Source organism: Ovis canadensis, chromosome 12, assembly GCF_042477335.2.
Source record: "Ovis canadensis isolate MfBH-ARS-UI-01 breed Bighorn chromosome 12, ARS-UI_OviCan_v2, whole genome shotgun sequence".
Taxonomy (NCBI): domain Eukaryota; kingdom Metazoa; phylum Chordata; class Mammalia; order Artiodactyla; family Bovidae; genus Ovis; species Ovis canadensis.
In genome coordinates, this window is record NC_091256.1 from 60147278 (window position 1) to 60167601 (window position 20324).

The 20324-nt window shown below is 61.7% G+C and overlaps 1 protein-coding gene across 5 annotated transcripts in view; it reads left to right on the forward strand.

Annotated features, from left to right (window-relative positions):
- MEGF6 (multiple EGF like domains 6) overlaps window positions 1-17686 on the forward strand; it is a 104488-nt gene extending 86802 nt beyond the window's left edge. For 4 of the 5 annotated variants that reach the window (XM_069544858.1, XM_069544861.1, XM_069544860.1 and 1 more), the window contains 24 exons: window positions 294-422; window positions 1108-1242; window positions 1640-1774; window positions 4564-4689; window positions 5219-5350; window positions 5444-5572; window positions 5665-5796; window positions 6321-6449; window positions 6543-6671; window positions 6846-6974; window positions 7368-7496; window positions 7741-7869; window positions 8082-8210; window positions 8330-8458; window positions 8610-8741; window positions 8846-8974; window positions 9538-9666; window positions 10717-10845; window positions 11086-11214; window positions 11441-11569; window positions 11655-11783; window positions 12395-12523; window positions 13999-14046; window positions 14331-17686. In XM_069544858.1, the coding sequence (XP_069400959.1) occupies window positions 294-422; window positions 1108-1242; window positions 1640-1774; window positions 4564-4689; window positions 5219-5350; window positions 5444-5572; window positions 5665-5796; window positions 6321-6449; window positions 6543-6671; window positions 6846-6974; window positions 7368-7496; window positions 7741-7869; window positions 8082-8210; window positions 8330-8458; window positions 8610-8741; window positions 8846-8974; window positions 9538-9666; window positions 10717-10845; window positions 11086-11214; window positions 11441-11569; window positions 11655-11783; window positions 12395-12523; window positions 13999-14046; window positions 14331-14464 (3038 nt within the window). In that variant the 3' untranslated portion in view covers window positions 14465-17686. The remainder of the gene's footprint in view (window positions 1-293; window positions 423-1107; window positions 1243-1639; window positions 1775-4563; window positions 4690-5218; window positions 5351-5443; window positions 5573-5664; window positions 5797-6320; window positions 6450-6542; window positions 6672-6845; window positions 6975-7367; window positions 7497-7740; window positions 7870-8081; window positions 8211-8329; window positions 8459-8609; window positions 8742-8845; window positions 8975-9537; window positions 9667-10716; window positions 10846-11085; window positions 11215-11440; window positions 11570-11654; window positions 11784-12394; window positions 12524-13998; window positions 14047-14330) is intronic. The other variant, XM_069544863.1, reaches the window with a different exon arrangement.
- The last annotated feature ends 2638 nt before the right edge of the window (window positions 17687-20324 follow it).

Here is a 20324-nt window from a genome sequence, read left to right on the forward strand (position 1 = left end):
CTGGGGCCACAGACCCTGGGGGCCCAGGCCTGCAGGGGCAGACGGCCACATTCATGGGGCTCACCTCATCCTGCCCTGCCCCCGGATGCCCTCACCAGCCCCCAGGGACCCTCTCTGTCTGGGGCACAGGGTCCTTGGGCTGCTGGTGGCCCTGAAGCCCTATGGCTGTACCCTCCAGGGTGGCCCAGGCCTCTCCAGGCTCCTGTATTGGGTGCTAATGCCCCCTCTCGGAGCATCTCCTTGGGTGGGAGGCCGTGTCTGGGTGGGCAGTCAAGAGGCCGCCCTTCCCCCAGGCTGCCCCAAAGGCTTCTATGGCAAGCACTGCCGTAAGAAGTGCCACTGTGCCAGCCGGGGCCGCTGCCACCGCCTCTACGGGGCCTGCCTCTGTGACCCGGGGCTCTACGGCCGCTTCTGCCACCTGGGTGAGTCCCACTGACCCCTGGGCGCTTGGGTCTGAGGTGGGGCGGGGCCATAGAGTGGGCTGGGTTCTTCCTGCCTGGGTCCAGCTTGTGTTCAACCATCAGTCTTCATAGATAAGGACACGGGGGCTCAACGAGGTCCCCAGCTGGGGTGAGGGGCCTGCAGACTCAAAGTCCTTTGGACTGTGCTGGCTGCCAGAGCATCTGGGTGGGGGGCCCTCGCCCTGGTGAGTGGCCTACAGGCCTGGGCAGGGGCAGGCCCCCCCCCCCCCAACCTCGGAAGCTCCAGGTCACACAGCTTGTCTTGGCTTTTGGAATTTCCTGGGAGCAAGTCCTGAGCCCCCAGTGGGTTTCGCGCCCCCCTTCCCTGGGTCCACAGACGCCCAGGATGGTGCAGGGAGAGGCGGTGGGCTGCTGGAGAAAAGCCAGAAGGCCTCACCTTCTGGAGTGAGGCCTTGTAGGAGGACTGTTCAGAGGGAGGCAGTGAGGGTCCCAGGCGTTCCCTGGCCAGGAAGTGCCTCTCTGTGAGCGTTTCTCATCTGCAAAGTGGGCAGTGTGCCTGGTGCTCTGGGCACCAGCGACTCTGTGTGGGGTCCCAGATACGACTGGGTGGACGGGGCTGGAGATCTGGGCTGGGGCGGGTGCTGGCAGTGGGCAGGCCCCCCTCACAGTGCATTCTGGGGTGTAGCCTGCCCGCCGTGGGCCTTTGGGCCAGGCTGCTCAGAGGAGTGCAAGTGTGAGCAGCAGAATACACGTGCGTGCGATAAGAGGGATGGCAGCTGTGCCTGCAAGGCGGGCTTTGGGGGCGAGTGGTGCCAGGACGGTGAGTACAGGGCCACGGGGAGGAGGGCCCCAGGTAGGGGGACAGGCCCCAAGGGAGGGGGACAGGCCCTAGGGCAGAGGGACAGGCCCCAAGGGAGAGGGACAGGCCCCAGGGGAGGGGGACAGGCCCCAGGGGAGGGGGACAGGCCCCATGGGAGAGGGACAGACCACAGGGGAGGGGGGAGAGGCCCCAGGGGAGAGGGACAGGCCACAGGGGAGGGGGACAGGCCCTAGGGCAGAGGGACAGGCCCCAAGGGAGAGGGACAGGCCCCAGGGGAGGGGGACAGGCCCCAGGGGAGGGGGACAGGCCCCATGGGAGGGGGACAGGCCCCAGGGGAGGGGGACAGGCCCCAGGGCCTTTGGAACCTTGCAGACGCCTCTCCCCTCTCCCCCTGCAGAGTGCCAGCCAGGGTTCTTTGGGCCAGGGTGCCGGCAGACGTGCACCTGCCCCCTGGGCGTGGCCTGCGACCCTGTCAGCGGCGAGTGTGGGAAGCAGTGTCCCGCTGGCTACCACGGGGAGGACTGCAGCCAAGGTGAGTGGCCCCAGTGCCCAGGTAGGGTGCAGGCTATCTGGCCGTGCAGGGCGCCAGGCGCCAGAAGTGCTGGAGCTGGACACCGGGTCAGCCGTAAAGCCTGGCTCTGGCAGCACCTTGACTGCTGTGTCCCCACCCTGGTCATGCAGTGGTGACTCAGCCACAGGTCTGCCTGTCCCTGTGCACCCAAGAGGGCGGGAGCTCATGTGTGTGTGTGTCTATACGCATGTACACTGTGTGTGTGTATGTGCGTGTGCGTGTGCAGGGTGGCTGGAAGGGTTGGTACCACTCCCAGATCATCCCCTCCCTTGCTCATTCACTCCTTCCATCACGGGACAGACTGAGCGCGCTTTGTGCTGGAAGCCAGCCGGGGGCTCCTCCCTGGTGGGTCTGAGCAGGCAGGACAGAGGCAGTTGCTCCCAGGGGTGGTGTCTCGAGAGGCCTGGGCTGCAGGTGCCAGCGTGGGGCGTGATTGATGACTGTTGGCCCTCTGCGTGGATGCCGAGGCTGGGACAGTGTGAATGGGTGCCAAGCAGGGAGAGGCTGAAGGCAGGAGGTCCTCGATTATATGGGGGAGCCCTTGCTGTGAGCATCAGCACTGCTGTGGCTGCCAACGGAGTGTGGGCAGGTCGGGACCTCCCTCAGCACAGGGCACACTGTCCTCACCCCTCAGCCAGGGCAGGTGGGAGTGGAGAGGGGGCCTGCAGTGTGACCGGTGTGACTCCCACTGGAGGCAGCAGTCTGAGTCCCCCTCAGGGACAAGGAGGGCCTGGGGGCCACTGCCCACCCCAAGCCGAGGAGTCAGTCCCTCTACACCCAGGCCCGGACCCTCCCTCTCAGTGGTGGTCCTGGAGACCCCCAGGATGATCTGGGATTCCCTTGGTGCACAAGGGCTGTGTGTAGGGCTTAGAACCCAGCTTGGAAACCAAGTGTCCCCACAAGCCCAACCTACACTCTGGCGGGGGGCTCTGTGGTCTCGAGGGCCTTCAAGAGCCAGGGGCATCATCCCATCCGTGAACCAGCGTGGGAGCTGGCAGACCTCGCCTACCTGGTGTGGGCTCAGGCTCCTGACCCCCCTGACTTCTGTCTGTGCCCTCGCCTTCCTCCACCCCCGCCGGCGGCCGCTGTCCAGCAGTGCCCTCCCAGGCGGCCTGAGTGCTGAGACTCAAAGGGCCTTCACCCCCATCCTTCCCTCTGGTCTTCTTTGTCTTTCCCTTTTTTCTTCAAAAGTATCCAGGGACCGAGGGATGGGTGGCAGGACATGACACACATCTTTATGGCAGTGATGGGCTCCCCGCTGCTGTCAAATCTGGAAGGCATCAGTGCCCCAAACATGTCTGCCTGTCAAGGGAGCGGGGACCCCCCCAGACCCCCGCAGTCAGCTCCATGTGCCCTGCTGGGCCTCCCTGCCCCAGTCCATGCTGCCTGGGTGCCTGCATGTGCGCCCAGCGTGTGTGCCACCTGTGGTCCTGTGGGCGAGCAGGTGCCCGTAGGTGTGGGCCCTCAGGGCAAGGGTTCAAGGGGCGTGTCCTTTGTCCAGAGCCCAACCCGGGGCCAGAGAGACCCCAGGCCTGGGACCCCACGGCATTCCTGCTGACATCTCCCCCTACCCAGGCTGTGCGCGTCCTCAATTCTCAGTCCTGCTGAGTGTTGTGGTGGGAGAGAGGGGTTGTCTATTCTTTGGTGTGGAGCGTGGACCCCAGCCTGCCCACTCCAGGTGCCTGGCTGGCCTTCCAGGGCCCAGAACTTTCCTTATAGCAGCATCGCAGCGGCCACGTGGTGTTGGGGCCAGCAGGGCCTTCTCCTCATCTTGGTTACCACCCTGGTCAAGCAGGTGTAGGGGGGACAGGGGCCCTGCCAGGCCACTGGAGCCACCACTGCAGCCTACATGGGTGGGGTCAGGCTCCATGATCCCAGTGTTCTTTTCTGAAGCTCTGCTTTGGGCCCAGAGCTGCCGGCCCCTCCTCCCCAGGCTTTTCTCACTTCTGAACATGCGGTAACCACATGGGGACCCCATGGTAGACCACAGTGGGAGGAAGGCAAGCAGAGCGGGCTTGCCACTGCTCTCCAGGGTCCTGGCTCACCCTCCATAGGCCCTGCCATCTGCGGCCTCCAGGCCACCCGTCACCACTGCTCCCCTATGTGGGCCTTTCCCTGCCCCATGTCCCCATGTCCTGTCCACTCCTGTGACTGCCTTCATCACCCTGAGGACCCGGACTGTGTCCAGCAATCCTGTGGGGCAGGTGGGGGAGGCAGGTGCTGGGGACAGGTGAGGGGGGCAGGTGCAGGGGGCAGGTGGGGGTGCAGATGAGGGGGGCAGGTGCAGGGGGGAGGAGGGGAGGGCAGGTGCAGGGGGCAGGTGGGAGTGCAGGTGAGGGGGCAAGTGTGGGAAGCAGATAAGGGGGGACAGGTTCCAGGGAGGCAAGTGGGGGGGGCAGGTGCTGGGGGCAGGTGAGGAGGGAAGGTGTGGGGGGCAGATGAGGGGGGACAGGTTCCAGGGAGGCAGGTGGGGGGGGCAGGTGAGAGTGTGGCAGGTGCCAAGAGTGGCAGGTGGGGGCCAGGTGAGGGGATAGAGGTGCAGGGGGCAGGTGCGGGGGGTACAGGTCAGGGGACAGGTGCAGGGGGATAGATGCCAGGGGGCAGGTGATGGGGGACAGGTGCAGAGGGCAGGTTCAGGGGGACAGGTTCTGGGGAGGCATGTGGGGGGGCAGATGTGGGGTGGGGTACAGGTCAGGGGAGGAGGGCCACTCTGCGTGGGGGCCCTGAGGCTCTCCACTCCCCACCCCTAGAGTGCCCGGCAGAGACGTTTGGCCAGAACTGCTCAGGCTCCTGCTCCTGTGGGGGCGCCCCCTGTGACCGGGTCACAGGGCAGTGTCTGTGCCCGCCGGGGAGGACCGGGGATGACTGTGGGGCAGGTGAGTGGCAGCTGTGGCCCGGGGTCACCTCAGCTCCCTGTGTTGCACAATGCCCGGCCACATTTGCAGACCCCAACCCTGGAGCCCTGCAGACCCCAGGCCCGTCCACAGCAGCTACGAGAGCTCATACCACCAGGCTTGGGTCTGGATGTGGGCATCTGTGGCTGCCCTGTGGCTGAGCCTGCAGAGGGGACACTGGGAACTGTCAGCCACGGGGACAGCTTGGCCAATGGCCCCCCACCCTCCCCAGCCTGTGGTGGGTCCTCTAGGCTCCTGTTCACTGCATGTGGGTCTCCCGGTTCTTCTGGGGCCTGCTTTTGCTTCTTGAGCGTCCTGGGGCGGGGGATCTCCCCCTGGGGTGAATGCCCTGAAGTCTACAGCCTGTGAGTGGACTAGGGGCTCCCATGACCTGCCCCCTCCCTCCTCTGGGATGGCTCAGTTGGGAAGAGAAATCCCTGCTCCCCAGTGGGCCCAGCGAGGCCTTGGGAGACTGACTACCTGTGTGTGTGTGGTGGGGGGGTGGTGCTAGATTGTCCCGAGGGCCGCTGGGGGCTTGGCTGCCAGGAGATCTGCCCGCCATGTGAGCACGGTGCCGCCTGTGTGCCGGAGACTGGAGCCTGCCTGTGCCGCCCCGGCTTCACGGGCAGCCTCTGCCAGGATGGTGAGTGCCCGCTGCCCCCACCTCAGCCCTGCCCACAATCCCAGCTGGCCCCATGTCCAGCCCCAGCTATGCTCAGCCTGTCTCTGCCCACAGCCTGCCCTGCTGGCTGGTTTGGACCTGGTTGCCAGACGCGGTGCTCCTGTGCCAACGATGGGCTCTGCCACCCAGTGACCGGCCGGTGCAGCTGTGCCCCTGGGTGGACTGGCCTCAGCTGCCAGAGAGGTAGGTGGCCTGGTGTCCAGGCATCCCTCCCCACCCCTGATCCGACTGTGGTCACCTGCGCAGGGTGACCAGCCTTTGTTGCTCTGTTGCAGCCTGTGACAGCGGCCGCTGGGGACCCGACTGCAGCTACGCCTGCAACTGCAGTGCAGGTCATGGGGGCTGCGACGCCGTCAGCGGCCTGTGTGTGTGTGAAGCCGGCTATGTGGGCCCGCGGTGTGAGGAGCGTGAGTCCCGGCCTGGCCCGCACACGCATGTGCACATGCATGCTCATGTGCTCACACACACGCAGGCTCACGTGCACACATACACACACACACACGTACAAGTGTCAGGGGGACCCAGCCCTGCTCCCTGTCCCCGGACAAGCAGGGGTCTCCTCGTCTAAGCCCACCCCCAACCTCCCCCATCTGGCTCCCCTGCCACCCGCCACCCTCCTACCTGCCTGGGCTCAAGAGAAGGCCCATGTGGAGCAAAGGCAGCGAGAGATGGGGTCAATGGCACCCCAGGGGGCGCCTGCCACCTGTGAGAGGGGAGGAAAGTGTCTGCTAAGGACCAAGGGCCCTGCCCTTCAGTGTCGACCCCCACCCTGGCTGGGCCGGTGGGTCTGGGTGAGCTGGGGGCTTGGCTCCTAGCTGGGAGGGATGCAGAGGCCTTGGGTAAGGGAGGGGCTTCCCCTGCCCCATGGCCCAGGCCCTGGGCAGGACTGGGGCAGGCTACTGTACGCCCAGCTGAGAGCCTGGTGTCTCAGGGTGTCCCCAGGGCTACTTCGGGCCGGGCTGTGGGCGGCGATGCCAGTGTGAGCACGGGGCGGCCTGTGACCACGTCAGCGGGGCCTGCACCTGCCCTGCCGGCTGGAGGGGCACCTTCTGTGAGCGAGGTGAGTCAGGGCGTGGGCCGAAGGGGTGTGGGAGGGTGGCGTGCCGGCAGGTCTCGTGATCCCGGCGGTCTCCCATTACCACCCCGCCTGCAGCCTGCCCAGCCGGCTTCTTTGGAATGGACTGTGGCCGTGCCTGTGACTGCAGTGCCGGAGTCCCCTGTGATCCCGTGAGCGGCTCCTGCCTCTGTCCTGCCGGCCGCCAGGGCCCCCGCTGTGCCCAGAGTGCGTGAGGCCCCCGTCAGCCTTGGGTGCTGCCCGTTAGGGTTAGGGTCTGTCCTTGTATGTGGCCACCCAGGTCAGAAGGAGGGGCGCTAGACCTCAGCAGCCTGGGACCATCTGCTGCAGCCCCTCCTGGGGTCCATCACCCCCGGCCTCTGACCCCCTTCTCTCCTGCAGCCTGCCCAGCCCACATGTTCGGCCACAACTGCAGCCAGGCCTGCTCCTGCTTTAATGGGGCCTCCTGTGACCCTGTCCATGGGCAGTGCCGCTGTGGCCCTGGCTGGACAGGGCCCACCTGCCTGCAGGGTAAGCCCTGACCAGGAGTCTGGAGCCAGCTGTCACGCTTGTCCCTCCCTGGGCCATGGAGGGTGACATGGGTGGGACTTGAGGGGGATCTAAACCTCTCTGGGCAGGGAGGACGGAAGTCCATCTCTCTGCTGTGGGGCACCCAGGGAGGGAGGGAGGCCTTAGGACTCCTAACGGACCACACCCTTCAGCGCTGAGCCCTCAAAGACTGGGCCGGTGGGCCCGGGGAGCTCTGGGGCAGCTCGTCCTGGAGGCAGCCCCCATTCCTGCCCCTAAAGTTCGGTGTTGGGCTTTGGGACGAGCCTGCAGGTCCAGTGGGCTGGCCCTCCGAGGGTTCAGGCCTCCGGCCTGGCTGGTGGGGAAACCACAGGTTGCTTTTCTCTCTGGCCTCAGCCTGCCCAGAGGGCCTCTATGGTGAGGACTGTCAGCTATCCTGCCTGTGCCGGAACGGGGGCACCTGTGACCCAGTCTCAGGTCACTGCACCTGCCCAGAGGGCTGGGCCGGCCTGGCCTGTGAGAAGGGTGAGTGTCGGGCTGGTGGAGGAGGGGCCCTGGGGGTCTCGGGGGACCCAAGGCCACTGCCCTGGTCCCCTCCCTCTGACGGCTGCCTAGTGTTGAGGAGCAGGGCCCTGGGTGTGACCTGTGGTGTCATCACCCCCAGGCGCCTATCCTTCCCAAGGACCCAGCACCCGAGGCTCTGGGTGCAGGAAGCATGAGCAGGGCAGGTGTACTGGGCCCCCAGGCATCACCCGCCCTGTCTCTGCAGAGTGCCTCCCGGGGGTCTTTGAAGCTGGCTGCCCGCAGAGCTGCGGGTGCCTGAATAGCGGCCTCTGTGATCCGCACACCGGCCACTGCCTCTGCCCAGCCGGCTGGACTGGGGACAAGTGCCAGAGCCGTGAGTTGGTGGCTCGGGGACCCATGGGGGAGGCCAGGAGGTCCCTGGGGCCCCTCTGGGGTGGCCTTGGTCATGCCAGAGTGTGGGGCCTCAGCAGTGTGGGCAGTGGGTAGGAGGGGGCAGGGCTGTGGCCTGAGCTCCCCGGCCCTTCAGTCTCTGTCCTGGGGAGCCGCCCGGAGCCGGACTAAGCCCGCCCGCCCCTTTCCCCACAGCCTGTCCCGAGGGCACCTTCGGAGCCCGCTGTGAGGAGCGCTGCACTTGCCGGTGGGGGGCCGCCTGCCACACCGTCACCGGGGCCTGCCTCTGCCCCCCGGGGTGGAGGGGCTTGCGGTGTGACAGCGGTGAGCCCTCAGCTCTGCTGGGGCCCAGGGTGGGGGCGGGTACTTCACACGGCGACCCCTCGGGCCCCCGCCCCCCACCCCAGGGCTCCCCACCACCTCCGCCCACGCCTCCCCCGCAGCTTGCCCACCTGGCTGGTTTGGAGAGGCCTGTGCCCAGCGCTGCCAGTGCCCCCCGGGCGCCGCCTGCCACCACGTCACCGGGGAGTGTCACTGTCCCCCGGGCTTCACGGGGCCCAGCTGTGAGCAAGGTGGGTGCCAGATGTGGGCAGGCCTGGGGGCAGTTCAGGCCACATGCGCTCCTGGGCTGGGCCCCAGAGCTCTGCCCCCAAGAGGGGCCTGGGGTGAGGGAGGGTGCCTTCTCCGGGCCAGGCCAGGACTGACCCCTGCCGCCTCCCCCAGCCTGCCCACTTGGCACCTTTGGGGAGCGCTGTGGGCAGCAGTGCCACTGCCCCGGCGAGAACCAGGCCTGCCACCCCGCCTCGGGGGCCTGTGCGTGCGCCCCCGGCTACCACGGCGCCGGCTGCCAGCAACGTGAGTGCTGCCTGGCGGGCGGCCGGGCCGCTGGAGTGATGGAGGGGAAAGGGGAGGGGCTTTGCGAGCGCCCCGCCCCTGGCAGCTGGCCCCTCCCCCCGCAGGGTGCCCGCCAGGGCGGTTCGGGCCTGGCTGCGAGCTGCTGTGTGGGTGTCTCAACGGGGGCTCCTGTGACGCGGTCACCGGGGCCTGCCGCTGCCCCGCCGGATTCCTTGGGACTGACTGCGGCCTCGGTGAGTGGCTGGGGTGTCTTCTCCCTGCATCTCGACAGGCAGGGCCACGCCATCCGGCCTGCGGGGCAGACAGCCCCAGACCGTTCCACTCCTTGGGTCCCTCGCTGGGACCGGCTGCAGACCAGGCTAAGCTGGGGGATCGGTGTGGCCAAAACGTCTCCTCGGCCTGCTCTGCCTGGCCGTGTGCTGTGCCCCCGACCCGCGCTGTGTCCACCAGGACCCCTGCAGAAACCAGCTGGCATCCTGCAGAAAGAAGGGCCTCTCCCTGAGTCACGTGGGGACTTTCCAACCGACTGTCTGGGGCTGGGGCTGGCGAAGGTGGGTGGGGGCACTGTGAGTCAGTCACTGTAGCGTGGGCCCGGCCCCCCGCAGAGCCTGCAGCTGAGGGAGCCACCAGGGCGGGCAGTGGGCTCAGCAGCAGGCAGCCCCGCCCTGTCTTCCCAGACAGGGCGGGAGTCTCCACAGCCAGCCTGCCGTGGCCCAGTCCCGTCCCATCCGGGTTGACAGAGCAGAGGCAGGGGGATCCAGCCAGGAGTGGCCACCCTCCCCTTTCCTCCCGGCAGCCTGTCCACACGGCCACTTTGGCCCTGGCTGTGCCCACGTGTGCAGGTGTGGGCGGGGGGCAGCCTGTGACCCCGTGACCGGCAGCTGCTCCTGCCCGCCTGGGAGGACCGGCGTCTACTGCGAGCATGGTGAGAACCTACTTGCTTGCTGCCTCGGGCACTTTGCATACGCCGCTAAATTAGCCATGGGGGAGCGTTGGTGACAGAATGAAGCCATGGGGTCACGGTAGAGCTGGGTCCCTTCTGCTAATCCCTAAGGCACCCTGAGGATATAAGTGAGGGCTTGCTCATGTTGACTGCAATGCCTACTTGGGTCATCCGATAGCACCCCATATCCTGCTTTGACCCATGACCCCAGGACTCAGGCCATCAGTTGACCTCTCCAGTTCCCTGTGGCCAGTGGGGGTCGGATAACTTCTGTCCCAGAGCCAGCCCCCAAGCCCGAGCAGGAGGGGTCAGGCGACTGCTCCGTCTTGAGGATGGAGCCAGCCTCTTGGCAGATGTCCTCCTGGAACGGGGTCCTGCTGGCCCTTCCTCCTGGGCCCAGCAGCTGGGAACCCACGGAGAGGGAGGCCCGGAGCACAGGTGATGGTGGGGCAACCAGAGTGGCCCCTGGGACCGTCGTGGGGTTTGTGGTCATGATGGTCAGCGGGTCCTCAGGCCGTGCCCACACTGCTTGGTCTGACCCCACACCCTCGTAGGTCTGAGCCCTCTGCCCCCTCTGGTCCTTTTCAAGGGGCTGGTCCCACTCCCCCAGGTCCTGAATCCTGACTCCATCCAGGCCACACCTCCAGGGGAGAACGGCAGCTAGGGGTCAGAGTCTGAAAGCACCACCTGGCGTGTGGGGCTGCCCAGCCTCCTCCAAACCTGGAGGGTGCCTCCTCCCCAGGAAGACTTCCCTGACCCCCTCCCGCCTGGTGGACAGGCACTGCCATGCCCTGGAGGGCCCTGGTCCCTTTCCTCCTGTGTCACTGTCAGCGCTGGCTCAGTTCTGGCCTCTGAGGAAGATGGATGAACTGGCAGAATGTGGTTGGTGCAGCTTCCTGGCACATGTGTGCCTGGGGGTGCGGAGGGGGCGGGGAGGAAGTGTTTGTTGAATGACTGTTGGATCATGTGGGAGTGTCCTGGAGCGCGTCTGGCTCTGGACCAGAGCTCTGAGCAGGCCCGCTTTGTCCCTAGGCTGCCCCCAGAATCAGTTTGGTGTGAACTGTGAGCATGCGTGCTCCTGCAGGAATGGGGGCCTGTGTCATGCCACCAACGGCAGCTGTTCCTGTGGCCTGGGCTGGACGGGGCCACACTGCGAGCTGGGTGAGTCCAGGCCAGCCTGGGGGTGGCGGCGTGTGTGAGGTGGAGAGTCGCTGCCCGCAGGGGGTGAGGCCATGCCCGGTGTGGCAGGGGCTGGGTGCGGGAGGAGGTCCATAGCTTAGGGGCGATCATGGGGAGGCACCCGGCTGCCGGAGGGCCAGATGAGGCTCCCAGGGTCACCTGGGTGAGGCTAGTGCCCCTGCTGTCCTGTGACAGCAGGCTGACTCCCCGGCCCCTCCCCAGCCTGCCCCGCTGGGCGCTATGGTGCTGCCTGCAGCCTCGAGTGCTCCTGCCACAACCACGGGACCTGTGAGCCCACGTCGGGGGCCTGTCGCTGCAGCCCCGGCTTCTATGGCCAAGCCTGCGAGCACCGTGAGTTGTAGGGTCAGGCCACTGCACCCCTGGGCGCGCACTCCTCCGCTTTCCGCGTCACTCCTTGTGGTGGCCCGATGCGATGAGGCCTGACCCAGCTTCAGGGCAGAGGGCCACAAGGGCAGGCTCTGGGCCTGGGTGGGAGGAAGCGGGTGCCAGCCCCAAGCCTGTCCTTTGCTCTCTCTGGGCAAACTGAGTCAGGGGCTCCAACCCGGGTCTCCCTCAGCCTGTCCCCCCGGCTTCCATGGGGCTGGCTGCCAGCAGACGTGCCAGTGTCAGCATGGCGCCCCCTGCGACCCCGTCAGCGGCCGGTGCCTCTGCCCTGCTGGCCTCCATGGCCAGTTCTGCGAGTGGGGTGAGTGTCCGTGCCCCCACGCACTCCCACCCGGTCCCCTTGCCCTGGGCTTGGGACAGAGGATGCTGAGCAGTGCCCCTTCCAGGGTGTGAGCCGGGCTCGTTCGGAGAGGGCTGCGGCCAGCAATGTGACTGCGAGCTTGGGGTGCCCTGCAACCCCATCACCGGCCACTGTCTGTGCCCCCCTGGGCGCACAGGGACCACCTGTGACCTGGGTGAGTCAGGGGTACCGCTTGGTGGGGGCAGGGGTGTGGGTCTCTGTTGGTGGAATCGACTGTGTTTCTGGAGCCCACCTGTGTCACATCCTGGCCTGGGCACTGCGTCCTCCTGCCCGGTCCCTCTGCTGGTGCAGCGGCTTACAGAGAGCCCAGCACCAGGGTTCCTGCTCGGAGTTGTCGAGGCCCGTCCTGCCTTACAGCTTCCCCCTGAGTCCCTGGGGGGCCTCTCTCTGGGGTGTGGGGGCTTTGGTCCTGGGGAGGGGCCCCTGGTGAGGTGGGAAGGAAACCTCCCAGATGGGCCAGCTGGCCTGCGTGGGCTCTGTATCTCCTCCTCAGGGCTCTTGGCCGTCTTGCCCCTGGGAGCCTCCCTGACCACCAGCTCCCCTTCACCGGCCTGGGGGCTGGTGGGAATATGGGGAAGAGATTCTGGGCCAGTGCCCGGCGCCCAGCACTTTCCCACGTGAGGGCTCACACAGGACAAATCTAAGGCTTGAGGTCTTTGCTCCTGCATGCTCCCTGCGGGTATCCTGAGGCCTGCGGTCCCAGCCCCTGGTGGACCGGAGTGGCACTCAGGCCTGTCCCTCCCACCACTTCCACCCCACCCACAGGCTGCAGGAGGGGCTTCTTCGGGCCGGGCTGTGCTCTGCACTGCTCCTGTGGGGGTGGAGCCGACTGCGACCCTGTCAGCGGGCAGTGCCTCTGCGTGGACGGCTACACAGGGCCCATGTGCCGGCAGGGTGAGTCGGGCTCCTGGTTGGGGGGGAGGGCGGCGAGAGGGGGACAGGGTGCTCGTGGGGTCAGGTGAGTGGAACGCATGTCACCATCTGAGCACAATGCCCATTGTGTCTGCCTGGCCTCTGCTGGACAAAGTGTGGACCTTCCAGCCCCTGGACCGTGGACGGGACTCAGCATACAGCCAACCCAGGAGCGGCAGGCGTGGGCTCAAACTGCAGAGGGTGGAGACCCCTTGGGCAGGGCTGGGTGAACCAGTGTGGGTGGGTGCTGACACAGCCCCCGGCCACCCCTTCCTCACCCTGTGTGTGTGAACCAGGGCATGACAGTGTACCTACCCAAGGGTGCGTGTGTGCAGTAGCACAGGTGTGTGCTCCAGTCTTCCCAGCTGGCGCTAGTGATGAAGAACCCATCTGCCAATGCAGGAGACATAATTATAAGAAGCAGGTTCAGTCCCTGGGTTGGGAAGATCCCCTGGAGGAGGGCATGGCAACACACTCCAGTATTCCTGCCTGGAGAATCCCACGGACAGAGGATCCTGGCGAGCTGAAGTCCATGGGGTCGCGAAGAGTCAGACACGATTTAGAGATTAGGCACGCAGCACGTGCTCCAGTCTGCATGCTAGCACCTGTCTCCCAGCGTGTGTGTGTGTGTGTGCGCTTCTGTGCACGGCCACGGGCAGGGTCGGGGGTGGTGATGGCACTGTGGCCCCTCAGCCCCCGAAACACTGGGGGAGCCTGCTTTCTGCAGGCAGCGCTTGGAGTGCCCCTGCTCCTCTGGCCACCTCTGCCCCTCTGATGTGCCCTGGTCACCTCGCCCAGGCCCAGCCTGTTCCTGGGAAGCATTGTGTCTACCAGGGGAGACCAGAGGCTGGCTTGGGGCCTGTACCAGGCAGGCCTTGAGATAGGGTAATTGGGGAAGCCAGGCTGCGAGTGGAGATTCCAGGCTGGGATCCTTGACCTGGGGACCCCAGACATGGTCTTATATTGTGAGTGCATCTTGTTGAGCCTCCCCAAGGCAGCCCTGGTCCCTAGGCGCCTTTAGGGGAGGGACCCCACCTCCTGAAGAGGAGGGGGTTGAGTAGGTGGAGACTGAAACTTGTGGGTCTGGTGCTGGGAAGAATGATGCTCACAGCGGCACCTGGTTGTCAGGTTTGGTACTGCACCAGAGGCATTCTAGGTGGCCGTGACGTTTACCCTGGGGTGGGGATGGGGGTGGGGGGCGTCAGGAACTGGGGGTGCCCCTGCCTGAGCCCTGCTGGGAAGGAGAATAAGAAGGGCCTCACTGCTCCTGCCCTGGAGTGGACCCCACAGGGCCTGTAGTGAAGCCCCTCTTCATCCAGTCCTAAATCCTGCCTCCCCACCCTGTACGTTGGCGGGGAGATGCTGTGCAGGGAGAGAGTGGGGGTCCCTGCAGCCTCACTGCCCCGTGACTGCTGCCCACCTGAGGGAGGGGCACCAGCGTATCTGTCTGCCTGCAGGTGGACCCTCCCAGCTCCCGGAGAGCCCATCTCCAGCCCTGGGCCCAGGTAGGCGGGCCGGGGGCATCCCTGTGTTGCCAGGAGGGTGGCACTTGCTGGCGTTACAGCCCCTTACCTGCAGACTAAGGCCAGAGGAGGGAGGGGGATCCAGCTCTTGCATGTAATCTGGGCCCCCAGGGTGGCGGGGGTTTTAAAACCTGGACCTCAGAGATGAGTCAAGGCTGGAGCTGGAAGGACAGGAGGGGCGGCAGGAAGCCTGAGCCCAGGACTCAAAAGCCTTGGAGAGTTTCCGCCCACCCCAGGGCTGACCTACTTCTTTCCTGCCCCTGCAGTGGCCCTACAACCAGCCTCCCACCAGACCTGGGCTCAGCAGCAGCCTAGAGAAGCACTAGCTCAGGGGCAGCCCCTGCTGAGGCTTGGCTCCCAGGGGCCACTGAGGGGACCTGGGGGCTTTGGTGTCCACTGAGGAGGGACGTGCGGGGGCCAGGACTCCGGCCCCACCCTGGTCTCCGAGGCCTGTGGACAGTGGCGCAGCCTTCCACTCTGCGAGGATCTTCTGACCAGGAGGATGGAGGCCCTGCCTGGCCCACCCTGAGGATCATAGTGTGGAGGAAGCCGCACCTGCCATGCCCCCGGGGTGAGACTGCAGGCAGGTGTGGGGGCAGGTGCGGGCCTGGGGCCCTTCCTTGGAGCAAGTTCTTCTGGTGCTAGGCCTGGGACTGCTGCAGTTCAGTCTGTTTACCTGGAAACAGATGCTGGTGCTAGGCTGGGCCATATTTATGGAAGGTATTTATGGGCAGCCAGACCCTGGGCACTGAAGGGCTGCCTGCCTGCTGCTCGACCTGGGAGGCCTTGACTCAGGCCTCTGGGTGGGGCTTCGGTACCCTGTGAAACCCAGTAAGTTAAGAAAGGAGCAGCTACTTCCTTGAGGCCTGTGTGCTTGCTGCTTTGTACGGGCTCCGTGTGGTGGCCTCCTGGGACCACCGGCATGAGTGGCCTGACCAGAGAGGCCCGTGAGGCCCCTGGGCCTCCCTGGGTGCCACGCAAGCAGTCAGGGTTTATCCTGGTCCCCGGTGATCTTCAGGGCATGGAGCCCAGATACCCTCCAAGTGCTGGCAACAGCCTGTATATGGGACGTGTGGCCCCCAGGGGAGGAGGGCAGGGTGCTGCTAAGGGCAGCTTGGGTGTCCGCCACTCCTCCCCTGCCCTGTCTTTAGGGTAGAGCCAGCGGAAATGGTTGGACCCAGATTGTCACGCTGGACACTTAGGTCTGGGCTGGAGCCCCCTCTCCCCTCCAGCATGAGCCCAGGTAGCTGATTGCTCCAGGCGCAAAGAATCTCATGGGGCAGAGCAGGGTGGGTTCTCATAAACCCTGTCCCCTTAGACGGACAGCGAGTGGACAAGCAGTAGCAGATGAAACCGAGTTAATGGGCCACTGTTTTAAGACTTTGAGGTACATAAATAGAATCCATATCCCAGAAAGTGTCAGGGACAGTGCAGGGATAATGGGATGCAGGTCAAGAAGGACCATCGTCAGGACTGGGCGTGGAGCTCGTGTGGAGGCTGGAGTTGCCGGGGTGGGGGGTGGGGAGGGTGGCAGGAATCTAGCCAGATACCAGGTTTTCCAGCTCAGGACCCTCCCAGTAGGCATCAGGGAGGCAGAGAGAGAGAAGATACAAAGGAAAGGTTAGTGGAGAGGATGAGGGAAGTGTTAGCACTTCTGAAGCCCTAGAAAAAGAAGGGAAGAACCATTGACACAAAACACCAAGCTCTCAGGTCCAAGTTGGATGATCTCAGACCAAAAGTGCTCATATTGGAAATAAAATTTAAAACATTTTAAAGCCATTGTCTAAGGAATTTAAAGAATACTAGTAACAAAGAGACATTCTAAAAATGCCCAGAAAAAGCGAACAGCAGACGTGACAGCAGACGCTCCAGTGAAAACACTGAAGCGAGAAGGTGGTGATCTCGGTTTCAGAGTGTCGAAGAAAAGATGTTGAAACTTGAATTTCATGGCCTTCAATTGTGTGTCCTGCTAAACTGTCCTTGAGAAGAAAAGTGGACATTATTCCTGGGTGTCCACAGCCTCAGTGGGCACCGTGTGAGAACCACACTTGAAATTACATTCAGAGAAAGTTTTCCATTAAGAATGGAAAACCTGAGATAATCGTTACGTTTCTTATATGACCTAGTGATTTGTTGTTTAGTTGCTAAATTGTGTCCGACTCTTTTTGCAACCGACCCCCGACCTAGAGTTTAAGAGAATGAAAACAGGCCCCAGGAAGCCAGGCAAGGTGGAGCAGAGGAAGGGAGAGACACTGGTCTTGTTCACTCGCCAAGTTGTGTCTGATTCTTTGACCCCATGGACTGCAGCATGTCATGCTTCCTTCCCTGTCCTTCACTATTTCCAGGAGTTTGCTCAAATTCACGTCCATTGAGTTGGTGATGCTATCCAACCATCTCATCCTCTGCTACCCCCTTCTCCTTTTGTCTTCAGTCTTTCCCAGGATCAGGGTCTTTTCCAATGAGTTGTCTCTTTGCGCCTGGTGGCCAAAGTATTGGTGCTTCAGCTTCAGCGTCAGTCCTTCCCGTGAATATTCGGGGTTGATTTCCTTTAGGATTGACTAGTTTATCTTGCTTTCCAAGGGACTCTTAAGAATCTTCTCCAGCATTACAGCTTGAAAGTATCAATTCTTTGGTGCTCAGCCTTCTCATGGTCCAATTCTCACATCTATACATGACTACCGGAAAAACCATAGCTTTGACTAGATGGACCTTTGTCCGGAAAGTGATGCATTTGCTTTTTAATATGCTGTCTAGGTTTGTCATAGCTTTTCTTCCAAGGAGCAAGTGTTTTTTAATTTCATGCCTGCAGTCACCATCCACAGTGATTTTGGAACCCAAGAAAATAAAATCTGCCATTGTTTTCATTTTTTCCCCATCTATTTGCCATGAAGTGTTGGGACCAGATGCCATGATATTAGTTTTCTGAATGTTGAGTTTTAAGCCAGCTTTTTCTCTGGTCAGAGGCAGCCAAACCCTCATGTAGACTGGACTTGATAAGGTACTGTGACCTCCACAGAAGTACTAATAGGAAGTTTAACTTTTAAACTGGAGGAAATGTCATCTCTCTGGTGGAAGGCAGGGAAGGCGGAAGAGTCAAGCAGAATAAGAAAGTAGGTGGAAGCCTAATTGAAATGGTTTCAGACGATCACAGTCAGGCCCCTAGACTGCATTAAACATTCGTGAACATTTTATTGATAAAACACGTACCTGAAAGGAGAGAAATAGAAACATCCAAAGTAAACCAAAAGCTGGACGTTGAGTTTTGATATTTTAAAACGGTGTGTGCAAAGCATAGTACGTGACTGTATGTAAATATCTTCGTATGCATGCATGAAACATAGAGGCTCAGAGACTCATAAAGCAGTGGTGGGTTTAACAGATGGAAATAATTAAACTGGTGATTTTCAATGTGCTATTTATTAATACAAAAGCAAGACACAGCAATGATAACATTTTAATTATCTTTATACACATGCTATATATATGCCTATATTCACTTATTTATATTTGTACATATACACATCTATATTTAGGTCTATAAACTTCATACTCAACCAACAGAAAATAATGGAACATTTAACACAAATTTCTTCTTTGAACAGTAATAAAGAAGAAAATTTAACACGGTTGATAATATTTTTTTAAACATTAAGCAAGAAAAAAATGCAGAGGGTGGGAAAGTTAACTATAGACACAGAGAGTCAGATATAAAAAGGAATATGATGAACAACTAGGTACCAATAACTTTGAAAACTTAAAAAAAAAAAAGGATACATTTCAGGAAAGTATAAACTACCAGAAACAGTGTAAGTGGAAACAAAAAACTTGAATAAACCAGTAATTTAAGTAAACGCAAATAGTTGTCACAGCTCCACGCCCCCACTCCCACCTCTTCCCCCTACCCTGTCACCACCCTAGGAGGGCTGGATCCTATGTTGGTGGAGGGGCTGGGCCAGACCCCTGAGACACGAACTTGTCTGATGTGAGTTGTTCCAGAAATACTAAATAGAGGAAATGACTCAACTCATTTCAGGAGGCCAGTACCAACCGGCTTCTCCAACAGGTGAGGTCAATGCGAGAAAAGAAGTTTACAGACGTGTATGCAGAAAGGCTAAGTAAAATACTAGCTGCTCAAAAATATTAAAAAAAAAAAAATCCACTTGATCCAAAGGGACCTGGACTTGATGGAAACCCAAGGCGGGGACTGCCCTGGCGGCCCAGTGGTTAGGACTCCGTGCTCCCACAGGAGGGGACCCCGGTCGGGGAACTGACATCCCACATGCCACAGAGCACAGCCAAAATAAATACATGAATTTACCTAGAGCAAATGGAAAAAAGCCACACAAGGACTTTAACATCAGAAAATGTGCCCAGGTGTTTGGGTGAGATGAGGGTACCCCTTTCTTTTTTAAAAAAAAAATTAGTTGAATTGGAGGCTAATTACTTTACAATATTGTAGTGTTTTTTTGCCATACATTGACATGAATCAGCCATGGGTGTACGAGTGTCCCCCGTCCTGAACACCCCTCCTGCCTCCCTCCCCATCCCATCCCTCCGCACCTCTTTCTGATGAAAGTTCCTAGAAACCAGATACAGGGAGATGCTGGCTGCGTGCCAAGAGTCTTCTGCGAGCTGAGCTGGGCAGGCGATGGATTCCGGGCCTCTGCCCCAGGAGGCCACCTGGGGCTCCTTGTCCCCTCTCTGGGCTCCTGCCTCCCCTCCCCCATTACTGGTCTCCACAGCCCTGAAGTGACAGCCTGTGTCCTTCCTAGGACTGGGGGCGGAGGCTTGGCTTGAGTCATGCTGGGCCACTCAGATGGGATTTGGGTCAGGCCCAATAACCCTTGTGGGAAGAATGAAGATATTCCCTCAAAGGTGGAGAATCAGATCATCACTCGCTCCTCCTGACCCCAGCAGAGCCTGGGAGACCCCAGGACATGGCCCTGGCTTAGACAAAGAAGTAAGTGGTGTCGGGCCTGCGGGGAAAGGAAAAGGGCAGGAGACAGATGAGCAGGATTTAAGACTTCGGCAAAGTGGGCCGTGAAATCATAGAGATGATAGGAGACACGTAAAAGCTGTACAAATATATAGTTCTTCAATGCCACTAGTAGACAGAATACAACATAAGGTTCCACTTGGCTTGGCAACAGGCCCCAGAAATACCAGAATTTATCTGGTGAAAAGATGTGAAGCCCTTCACAGTTTCAGAAGATCTCGGGGTCAGCCTTCAAGTCCACTGGGTTCCAGTGACCGGGAGGACGGGTGGCAACTGTGGGAGTGGGTGGGGGTGTGTGGCACAGACAGGGGTCCCATGTCAGGACCTGCGTCCACTTCGCAGAAGGAAACCAGCTAAGGTTTCAGACCCCAGGTCAGTAACCGAGGACATGCCTCGGAGCTTTTCCATCATACCAAAAACGTGCCTGGAAAAGGATGGGCGGGGGCTGGCCTGCCCACCTGAGAGTTGGGAAGAGAAGGGGCAGGGGTGCTGCAGGGCTTACACAGTGACGCAGTCCACCCACTTCTGCCAGGGTGCACACATGTGCGTGCACACACACACCCTTGCTCTTCACCCTGGTCACCAGATTGCCCCCCAGCAGCTCCAAGAAAACAGTAGGGAGTTAGCTCACAGGTAGGAGAATGGAGCCCCTAGATTCCCACCTGTCCAAGGGGGAGGAGCTGGGCCTGATCTCTGGTGACCCCTCCCCTCCATGATCATGCCTCTCACACTGAGCCTGGCCCCGCACCGTCCTGCAGATGCCCTGCTCAGGACGGCCCTTCCAGCTGCCAGAGGCCGGAGGCCCTGTAGGTCACCTTGGAGGTTAAAGGAAGGAGCTGCCCCTCCCTCTTGGTGTGGAACACCCCCACCAGGAGGTTCAGTGGGCGGGGCCTGGATGAGCTCCACCCTGCTCAGGCCCCTGCTGGCCTTCCTCCTGCAGCCAGCCTCAGGGATGGATGGAAGGGAGAGGGCGGGTCTCCCCCAGTCACCCTCTTCTGGTCGCGGCAGGGATGCATACCCCGGCTGTCATAAGGATGACAGGGCCCCAGCAGGGCTCTGGCAGATCGTCAGAACACTGGGAGCCCCCACCCCAAGGACAACACTGCCAGGGCCCAGAGAGGCACTGGGCATGGGCTGGGATTGGGAGGGCTGGCAGGGGGCTTCCCAGGAGAGTGGACCTATCCTTCTTGAACCTAGCCCAGCAGAACCCTGCCACCAGCTGGCCATCACCCTCTCCTGGGGAGCAGCACACTTCTCCCCCTGC